Genomic DNA, 11,687 nt, shown 5'->3' on the forward strand with positions numbered 1-11,687 from the left:
AGCAGTTGTTAGTGTGTTGTTAGTGTGTTAATTCTGCGTGTGTTAATTAGCATTAAACTCACCTGCTAAATTACCGTTAATCCTGTTTGCATTTAGCAGTGCAGCTAGATATAGATGTATGTTAATTGGTTCTGTAATAATGTAAAAGGCCTACAATGAAGAGAAAAGGTGATTCTGCTGTAAAGAAAGTGAAATTCACATGCAGTTTAAAGAACAGCCAAACTAAAATTGTACATGAATATGTGGCTGTAAGCATAAACTGTGTTTTGATATTGGAGTCTTATAGTTTGTACACTGAACAGATGTTATGAAACATATAATTAGGAAGACATTAAAGTACATTGAAAACACAGTGATGGTAAAGTGAGACAAAAACACACACTGCGGAAAATGTTTTGATAAAACTAGAAGTACCTGGGAAGATATTGTGACTAGCAGTCATGTTTCTCTGCCTCATCATTAGAGCCTGCTTCTTGTTTACAAAGGCATGCTGTTGAATGTAAGTCAATTTTCATGTGATAGGTATTTTCATGCATGTTAATATAGGTGGAGATTTTTGTTTTAGAAAGGGCCAAAATGTTCACCTGGACATTAAAACACAGTTTTTTAAAACTTCCTGTGTAAATGTGTACTAGGCATAAAAGGAATGGGACCTTAATTACCGTGACTCATAACACCTGTGTTCATCCTACTATTTCATTTCAATATGGCTGCTGTGAAAAAGTTCTACTGAAAATACCAAACTCAGGAGCCAGAGAACCAGTCATCAGCGTTTTAGTGAGTGTATCATTGCCTGTGTTTACTAGGCCTATGGTTTGTGTGTGGCATCACTGTCTGGGACACTGGTGACTCAGTATTTGGGAAAAAGAGGAAATTATTGATTTATTTTGGTCAAGCTTTTGTCTGTGCTGGAAAGCATAATTAGATATGGTAAGGCATCATGGTATGGCGTCAATTAAAGTAGAGAATTGATGGAATCAAAAGGCAGATTATTTATTTTAATTGCAGTGTATATGTATTTGTATTGGACACCCAGTCAGTCAATGTACTGTGGCAAACCTTGTTAAATATTAAGGCTGACAAGGGCGCCCCTATAGCTCAGTTGGTAGAGTGTGTGCACCATGTGTTGAGGCTGTCAGTCCTCTGCAGCAGCTGCTGGTTCGATTCCTGCCTGCAGCACATTTGTTGTGTGTCATCCTCTCTCTCTCTACCCCTTTCCTGTCATATCCTCAGCTGTCCTGTCATAATAAAGGCAAAAAACCCACAAAATAATCTTAAAAATAAAACAAATTAAGGCTGAGGCTATTTGTCAAAATAATCAATTATGAAAACGCGTCCATTTGCATATCATGCGTTGACGCATCACTATGAACTGCTATGTGCGATTAGAGCATGGATTCAAGAATAAGCTGCAGAAAGCAAGACTCACTGCAATCATCTAAAGTGTGGTCATATTCTAGATAAAGACACAACAGTTTGTTTCTCTTTAGCTCCACAAACTGGACATGAGTTATCACAGCAGGACAAACTGCTCCACAAGAGTGCTGGAAGTGAAGCACCGAGTGACCTGTCCTCCCCCTGCAGCTGCAGCAGCATCATCATCCTGTTTACTGTCTGTCAGCATCCAAACACCATATATGAAGATTATCAACATGTAGAACATGGTTCTGTTAGTAGAAACCACCTAAGATAGATTTTCTAGATGCTTCTTCATCACCCCGTGATGTCCTGTAAAGTGATGTCTGCACTGCTGCTGTTAACTTCTAACATCTAACAATGTTATTCCGTCATTTTGTACTTTTTGTTCACTTTATCAGCCATGTATGAGGCAGAAATGGTTAAAACTAACGTTAGACTGTCTGTAATTCATTTCAGTCAGCAGAAAAACAACAAAAAGCAAAAACTGAAGAAGCCTCTTGGATGAAAGGCAAAATGTCTTTGAGAATTCTAGAAAGTCCAGCTGCTTACAACGACTTTTTCTACAGACAACAAGTGTTTTCTTTGGCCCACACTGATCCAAAAATACAGTGTCAGAGATCATTTTACCTGCATATGACTACAGTGATGAAATAACTCCATGTCATCACCTGTTTAATTTTGAAGTCTAGATAGTGATTGTCTAGTTCAATGAAGAGTTGACAGTGATTAATTAGTAAATGAATATGCATCCCAGCTCATTTTGTTTTGAGGTGCAGTAATTTTCTGATCAGACATCTGAAGTCTATTAAATAGTGTGGAAATTAGACTAACTTAAAACATGCCACTGTTATCATTATTTTAATCTGCTTTATGTGTCTGTTTCTCAGGATTAAGATGGATGAAACATCAAAATAATTAATGTGATAAGTTTTTGATATGTATTTCAAGTAAACTAATTATTATATAATAAAATAATGAAATGAATGAACAGGTAATTGATAGATTAATTGAAAAAATAATTGCTAGATTAATTGTTTAAGAAATAATTGTTAAATACTGACAGATGGACTGATGCATTGTTGCTTTTGGTCTTGTCATAGGATTTGCTGATTTGCTACTTATTTTACTGTTAACTTTTATTTTACTTTAATTAACACACAAACACACACACATACATATGTGTGTATACATATATATATATATATATATATATATATATATATATATATATATATATATATATATATATATATATATATATATATATATATATATTAGTACTTGGAAAAAAAAACACTTTTTCTAAAGGCTTACTTTGATGTAAAAGCTTTCATATTTACACTCCATATTTCCAGAAAGTCAATTCCTACACAATGAAAATCATCTGCGAGCACCTTTATTATGATGACAACAAACACCATCAACCAACCCCTCTGTCACCACAGGTTGATAGTTGTATTGACGAGGCAGGTCACTTTTCTGTCGCATTCAAATCCATCACTTACACTCTACGGACCTCCCATCATCACTAGAAATAAGCTGACACTTTAAATCAGCCTAATCATTTTTCATGATTCTTTTATCAATCCTCTCCTGTGCTCTCCCACCACCCCTCTAAAGATGACTGAGGGACATATGGTGTCAGTAATTAGACATGTCATCATAATCTTTTTCAGATTGTCTGTGTTCACACAGCTGTCGAGGCATGTAATATAATGACTCAATAACTTGTGTCAAAGACAGAGACAGGACTATGAGAGTGAGACAGCAACATGCACAAAGTAACCTTAATAGACATTTAATGGCAGTTTGATTTCGACAGCTCAAACATTTGTCCCTTGTCTTTTGGCATGCTACAGTCTGGTACTTATAGTCAAAAGCCAACATTTGACTTAATAACAGCATTACAGAACATTGTTTATGTGTCATAACGTAGCTAAGAAATGTCAGAACATTTGATGTACTCTCTGACCAACAAAACTGTCGACATTATTTTTTTTTTTATCAAAATATGGAATGGACAATTTCTGCTGCCACATGTCTCGTCTCGCCACCAGTCAAGGGAAATGGTGCTTGGAATTTTTCTCTATTGTCTGACATTACATAAAATGATCAATGGATGAATTAAGCAACATTCAGCAAGTTACTGCAAGACACTGCAAATTATCGGTATTTTCAGCCCTACTGCGTACTGCATAAAGCATGGATAGAATTATTATTAATTCCACAAATAAACAAATGATACTTAATGTTCCACTCCATTTAGTGTAGCAGACCTCTTTCAATGAGGCAATACACACAATTGCAGCACTCTGATTCTGTTTTACCTGAATGGAACAAAACTAAAATTATTAGGTTATCATTGGTCCAAACGGGCTGCGGTGGAAAAGGAGTGGGTCTGGGGATATTTCACCCAAAAATGATATTATCTACTCACCTTCATGCCAATTGAAGGTCCCGTTTAGTTTTCAAATGCAAAAAACAACAGAAAAAAAAAATTAATAAAAAGCCTCCATACAGCGGTTCCATTCTGTTCAAGTGTCCTAGTAAGCCATGACAGCCAGCCACAATGAACAATACTACATGGAATTCAACCATCATCACTTTCAATTACTTACACCTTTGCTTTTCCTACTGTGACATGTTGACATGTCTTCTGTGAGAAGGCCTAAGATGCATCATTATCCTGATAAACACCAAGCTGCTGCTGAAACACAAAGTAAGCTATGTGAGCTAGTTGTAACCTGGTTAAGCTGGATTCCTCTGGGAAGGTCTGTTGGTACTTATGGTCTCTGTACAGCATCATGAGAGCAAATGGAGCCTGAGTGCTGTTGTTGTTCATCAGTCTCTTGATGATTATTTTCACCCCAATCCACAGCAGTCTCAGATTATCATAACTAACCTGAAGACAACAGTTATTAAAATATTACTCAGTTACAAGTAAAAGTACTGACATTAGAAAACTGTTTCAGTAAAAGTACAAAGTGTTCATCTCAAAAACTACTCAGAGTATTACATTAAATTATTGATTGTTTGTAAATTATCAATAACAGCAATCAATCAAAGAGGTTTTGCATTGCAATTCTTTGACTAATACTTGAAATTGCTAACAACTGATTAATTGTGAATAATTTATAAGATACAAAACATGTTTTTCTGTTTTGTTTCGTCATTTTTTCTCATTTTAAGTTTTAGTTTCCTTATTCAACAAATGGCTCCACCAGACAAAATAATGTAAAATGGTATGCAATTACTTCCATCTGTAGACTAGTGATTAAGCATCCATGAATAGATTTTTAATTGGTCAGCTTCTCAATTGTGATTAATCGATTAATCATCAACATCCTTCCTCCAAACCAGTATTGTTTTCGTTAACGATGACGAAATGATTTCATTAACGCACCTTTTTTTCATGACTAAAACGAGCCGGTGATGAGCTAAACATAGCTCTTTGATGATGAAAATATGACGAGACGCATCTGTTGTTTTCGTTGACGAGACGAGACGAAAATGTTAGTGGGTTGGCTTTAGGACTATCAAAATGCATGGTATTTCCTCCAACTGTACGTGCAATCTGTCTGCCAAATGCTGAAGATATCAGCAATGCACCTGCATCCCATCCTTGTTTGGTCACGCCCACCACCGGACACAGTGCACACCGGGCCAGTCACACACACAGTTCATGGACCATGGCGGCAACATCAGCACAAAGGCTTGGTGGGCAGAAAAGACGTGATGATTTATGGATATACTTTACACATAATCCAGAAGAAAATAAAACAATTGAGAAAGTCTTGGCTAGCACTATCAAACTGGTAAGGAATCTTGTTATTATACAAAACTATTAAGAGAGTTAACTGTTGCTTTATGAATTGCAACACAACCTGTCAACCTCAATTACAATTTCCTATATCTGTATTGGCCTAATGTAATGTTTTAAAGTCATTATTTTTTTCGACTAAAATTAATGACTAAAACCCTTTTAGTTTTCGCCGACTAAAACTATCAAGGATAGAAATGACTAAAATGTGACTTAAATTAATAAGAATTTCGTCCAAAAGACTAAGACTAAAACTAAATCACAAATGGCTGCCAGAAACAACACTGCTCTAAACCTGTGTTGCTGCAGTGTTTAGTTTTTTGTCCATATGTCAGTCCTTCTAGGAAGTTGCAAAGCTGCAATCGCAGCAGTTCACAAAACTTCAACCAATCCCTGTGAACTCTGCGCAGCCTTGCAATTTTGTCCAAACTCTGCAACCTTTCCACAAATCTGACACCCCACATGTACGTCTCAATGAACCCAGTTAATGTTTTGTTTTATTATTCACCTGTTTTTTTGCCTTTATATTTTTTTGATTTTATCACGGGTACTGAAAGGAACAGGTTTGTCATCATTATTGACATTTATCAACGCTCTGTGCACTTTATCCACAAATAAAGCACATTTTGTTAGAGCTGTTTTTACTTGTGAGCCTTTTCATTAAGGTTACTTAGAACACCCTGGAACAAGTTGTCTTTGATTGTAATGAAAAAATAATTGCAACATTCTTATGCAATTTTCTCGTTCTCCTGCAATTTCATTGCAAAAAAGGCCTGAAAACACTGAAAAACATGCATGGCAAATTTTTGGCAAACCTGCCGTGGCATTCAAGCATTTCAGGCTGCAACAAACCCAAAAATACCCTGTGAAACTTGTCATGTTTTCATTGGTCCGTTTGTGATCAGATCACCAGATTGGCTTCAAAAGTGTAGATGAAAGGTTCGGATATTGAGTCAAATTGTACTCAATACTTAATTATGATTTTAAAAGCAACTAAGTAGATTACATGATGTAATGCATATTTAAGTATGAGTAAAAATACAGACTTGAAAATCTACTCAGAAAAGTACAAGTATCCAAAAAACTATTTAATTCCAGAAATTTGAGTATGTGACAGTGTAACTGTAAAAGTTGCAATAACTTATTCAGCTTCTTCATCCCTCACTTTCTTCTTAAACCATTTTTTTGTGTCAGACGTTGTAAGGAATAACCCTCACACACAGTCTGCTTTAACAACAGTGACACATAAGCTTGTTACAGAATATTTGAAAGCAGCTAACTAAGTGTTAGGCTAAATGACAAGACAAAATCCAAGCACCACGTGAATGTCAACTTTCTGAAATAGTTAACGAGTGAAATAAAAACCACCGGTATAATCTATAGTTGAAATTCAAGGTATTAAACGCCTCTCGGTTCTTTGCATTCATGTGAAATTGGATGATAAATCCCGATGATTAATTTAAGATAATGTTTTGCTAGGCTTATTGCAGAAAAAGCAAAAGATTTATTTATTTACTTCCCACTATTTCTCCATGTTTGTCCTCATGAGTGCTGTCCCTCTTCCACAACACGTTATCTGGAGGTTCTCTTCGGTTCTTCACACATGTATTTCTCGTGCTGTGACAAACAGTATGTCGGTGTGTGCAGTGTTGCAGCGTATTTTTCTGTGTATTGTGACCGGGCTTGTGTGGCCTGTACCGGTGTTTGACTCGAAACAATGTCGTGGTGTGTGTCGGTACTCACAGCACTGCAGGTAAATAAAGCGCAACTTCCAGTGTCTGTCCTGGTTTTTCCGCGTGATTTTGATGGACAGAGTACTGTTGTCAAGCATGGGACAGGGGTTTGTTTGGTTTGTTATCTCCTCTGCATCGGTCGCCATCATTTTCACTCCCCTGTCTCTCACCCCTCCCCTCCCCCGCTCTCTTTCCTCCTCTCCCGCCCCTTTTCACTTTCGCAACGCGCGAACGCGCACGGTCCTCCGGATGCTGCGCGCGCCCGCTGATGCTCCGTGTTTGTGGATGAATGTAATACAGCTCGAGCATATCACGTGAAAAGTAGCCCTAAACTGGTGATAAGGGTGTAGCATATAGACTGAGAGCAGTCTGTTGGGTCACATGGAGCATCCACAGCCATAAAGGGTGACTGCAGGGTGCAAAAGCCACAGGCAAGTATAAAAACAAAAACATTATGCATAATTGTTCCACAGAACTACATGACTGTCAGACTTCACTATAATGGGGGCGCTGTACATGGGTCATTATTCAACTATCACAATTTTTGTGTCCTTGGCAGATATTTAAAAAAAAAAAAAAATCCCTAGTTTTTATTTTTGTCATACTTACTTAACACAAAAAGGAACATACAAAAATTTAACAGTCCAGTATTTTTCTTATATAAAGAGTGGCCCTGGGTCAGTTGCCAGAGGGTGAAGTAGGAGGCAGACTTGAAGACTGCACAGGAGAAAAAAAAAGGTTTTATTTACAAAAACAACCAAAAAAACCTTAAAGGGATAGTTCACCCAACAATGAAAATTCAGTTATTATCTTCTCACCCTCAGAGTTGGGTTTATTAAAACACTGCTTGAGTTTCACCATAAAGCAGCGTTGCAGAATCTGCCCAACAACATAAGTGAATGGTAACCAGGTTTCAAACAACTAGAAGAACATAAAATGCATCTACACTGTTTGTCTGGTATAATCCAAGTCTCCTAAAGTCCTGACATGCTGTTTGCACACTGTCAGAAAACACACAGCCAGATCAGATAGTGTGCATGTGCATGTGAATGTGGCTCCAAGCTAAGAAAGTGAAGTCAATGAAGATTCAGGCTAAAAACACGGTGTAAATAACATTATTTTAGTCAACTTGACAAGCTGGGGCTTTAGGAGCCTTGGATTACACCAGACGAGCATATGGAGGCATTTCATGATTTTATTCTGCTGTTTTGCTTTGTTTTTTAAGTTTGAAAACTGGTCACCATTCACTTCCACTGTGTGGGAGATTCTGCAATGTTGTTTTCCTGTGAAACTAGCAGTGTTTTGTGGAATAAAAAAAACTAAACTTGACTTTCAGTCAGCATAAGGGTGAATAGATAATTACTGAATTTTCATTTTGGGGTGAACTGTTCCTTTAACAGAAACTGAATCAAATGAAACTAATTAAATATCAGGTATACACAGCTATACAGACATTTAAACTCAAAAAACCATACCTTTCTCCAATGCCTTTGTCACTAAGATATGTTAAGAGCAATCCTATTGTAACTCTTTGAAAATATGGTCTGTAGAAGATACTATGGATGTCAGAGTGCTCCTGTTTGTCCCAGCCACCTCTTCCCGCCGTCCATCATGGATGAATCTTTTGGTATTTGGAAGCGGAACGGCAACATGGAGGCCCTTTTTATAAATAAAACATTTCCTACCTTTGAACAGTTATGAAATAAATTTAATTAACAGCCTTATGCAGTTCAAGGTGCTGCATCACCTTCATATTTCTGAAGTCAAACTCTCTAAAATGTTCTTAGACGTAGATTCCCACCTGTAAAAAGTGCAAACTCTCACCGACCTCTTTAGCACATTCATTCTGGCGTGTATTAACCTACACAATTTCTGGGGTTCAATCTTTAGAACACTGTCTGATATTTTCAAAGTGGTCATCCATTCAGCTCCTGTGATAGCTATTTTTGGCATACCAGGAGAGATCAATAATGATCTCAGTGGAACTAATCTCAAAATAACTAAATTTGTCACTTTGTTAGCAGAGAGGCTGATCCTCCTCCATTAGAGGTAATGCAGCATCTTAACCTTGAAAAATTGATTTACAATATGTGGCTCTTCTGACAAATTTGAGAGGACTTGGAGACCATTCATGGATTATATTAAAACCAAACTGTAACCCCCCCACCACTTTCCTGAATGTAGCTCCAGATTAGTCCTTCCAGTTTATTATTCTGCATATACTTTTTCCCATGTAGCCCCTCACAATGAGATAAGACTTCAGTTTTATCTTTGTGCAACTGCCTGTTTTTGCTTTTAATGTGTCTACCTTTTTGTTATTTTGTATTATCAGTTGTGTTTATAAACTCTATTCAAGTATTTTAAACGAACGACTGTGTTGTTATCTGGAAACATCTGGTTTGCTAGCAGATGAACAAAATAGTTTCGAAACAGAGCTTGTATTGATCACATATATTCTCTTTTTACTATAGTTGGTGCTAGAATACAGGAAGGGAAGTCTACTTTCTGCTGTTTTGTGGATTTTCAAAAAGCCTTTGACAGTATAAATCATGGTCTTCTTAGTTTTAAATGAATAAAATCTGGTATAAATGGTAAATTTTATGATGCCGTAAAATCTATCAAACACCAGTTGCATGTGTGCAGGTTAATGATTATAGAACAGGTAGGTTCTCAACTCAATTTGGTGTCAAACAGGGGGATGTGTCTCTCTCCTACGCTGTTTGCCATTTATATAAATGATTTAATATTAGAAATTAAGCAAGCAGCTTTTGGTGTTGGTCTGGGTGATCTGACAGTTTAAATTTTAGTTTATGCAGATGATATAGTTCTCCTTGCAGAGACTGACAATGATCTTCAAAGTATGTTGAATATTATCTGCGTTTGGTGCAGTAAATGGAGATTGAAGATAAATAAAGACAAAACCCAGATTATGCATTTTAGAAAGAAGGGAGTGGTACAGACTAAGTTTAATTTTCATTTTGGTTTAAGTTCTCTGTCATATTGAATACTACAAATATTTAGGCCTAATTGTAGATGTTCATCTTACCTTTGAAGAAGGAATAAAAACCTTATCAGACTCTGCAGGGAGGGCACTGGGAGCTGTCCTTAATACGGTTAAGTTATGTAGGGATCTTTGCTATAAAACCTATACTCAGTTGTATAATTCCTGTGTTTGTCCTATTCTAGATCATGGCGTGGGGGTCTGGGGTTATCATAAACAAACAAAATGTGATGCAGTCCAGAACAGAGCTATGCGCTGTTTTCTTGGCGTGCATAAAATGGCCCCAAAACTTGCTGTATGTGGTGACATGGGATGGGAGCCATGTGAAGTGTGGCATAAGGGTGACATGTTGCGATAATGGAATAGATTAATTAATATGTCTGATAATAGACTTACAAAACAAGTTTTTTGTTGGGACCTTTTAAATAAACATTTCTGGACAAAAGAGATTGCAAAAATATTTGATAAAGTAGGTCTTCAATATATCTTCAGAAATAAATTATCTTGTAATGTCAGTCAAATTAAAACAATTATATTTGAAAATCATAAAAAGAAATGGTCAGAAGAAGTTCTGTGTAAACCAAAATGGAGAATGTATAGTATGAATAACTGTATTTATTGCCCTGAGCACTATGTCACCCTTAACCTGACTAGAGCACAGAGGTCTGTTTGTGCCCAGCTGAGATGTGGTATCTTGCCTCTGGCAGTGGAAACTGGTCGATTCCATTCAATTCCTGAAGAAAATAGAAAGTATCGTTTGTGTGATTTGGGTGAGGTTGAAAATGAAATGCACTTTTTGTTCTATTGTCCATTGTATCATAATTTTAGACGCAGGCTTTTTCTTAAAATGTCTGATGATTGTTTGGATTTATTCTCCATGTCTGATGAATGTAGACTTAAATACCTGTTTACAGACAAAGTGTTTCTTTTAGCTCAATTTGTGTCAAATGCCTATCAGCAGCGTACAAGGGTACTCTTTATTTGATCTGTTAAAAGATAGTGATGTGCCTTATATATGCTCAAGGTTTGTGATATAATTCTAGTAAGCAGGTCTGAGACCTCAGTATTTGATTTGAGTTTGTCATGTAGGACCTTGTTTCTTTCGCTCTCTTTGTATCTTGGTGTTTGCTCCTGACTTGTCTTGTTTTTGTTCTTTGTAGTGTCTTATAAGCCCATGAGGGCTGGGCACCTTTTTTGGTGCATGACACTTTGAAAAAATAAATTACATTACATTACATTATTGTTATTAGTTTCTTTCGTTTCTCTTCACTGTTTTCTTTCTTTTTATATGTGTATTGTTTTATATGTTCAGAATTGCTAATAAAAAATATGTTTAAAAAACAAACATGCCTTTACCTCATGTGCACACAGCTACACACTGAGCTCTCCCCTGAACAGCCACCAAACAAGTCTTTAAATAGAGCTTTCTATCAGCTGGAGTTAATTGGGCTGTACCATTTGTACCATTCAAGAGATAAAACTAAATACTGTACCAGAAAAAAGTCATAAAGTTCATTCATTTTCACTGAACTTTATACACTTTCCCCTAACTTACCACATAAATCAGCAAATCAAAATGGACAAACAATTTACTTGACTTAATTTACACCTCCCCATGATGTCACTGACGATTTCACTCAGAATAAATAGAGGAAGTGATTGAGCACCTCCTCCTTTAGTCTCTGAGCAAATGGCAGGTAACTACATCCCCAAT

The 11,687-nt window shown here is 36.6% G+C and overlaps 1 protein-coding gene across 1 annotated transcript in view; it reads right to left on the reverse strand.

Moving 5' to 3' along the window:
* Nucleotides 1-7,136, reverse strand: part of LOC146323411 (uncharacterized) — a 147,857-nt gene extending 140,721 nt beyond the window's left edge. Inside the window, exon 1 of the mRNA XM_084722362.1 lies at nt 6,983-7,136. Within this exon, the coding sequence (XP_084578488.1) occupies nt 6,983-7,121 (139 nt within the window). The 5' untranslated portion in view covers nt 7,122-7,136. The remainder of the gene's footprint in view (nt 1-6,982) is intronic.
* Nucleotides 7,137-11,687: the final 4,551 nt, after the last annotated feature.

Source organism: Lutjanus erythropterus, chromosome 7 (assembly GCF_056507025.1).
Source record: "Lutjanus erythropterus isolate fLutEry1 chromosome 7, fLutEry1.hap2, whole genome shotgun sequence".
NCBI classification, from domain to species: domain Eukaryota; kingdom Metazoa; phylum Chordata; class Actinopteri; order Lutjaniformes; family Lutjanidae; genus Lutjanus; species Lutjanus erythropterus.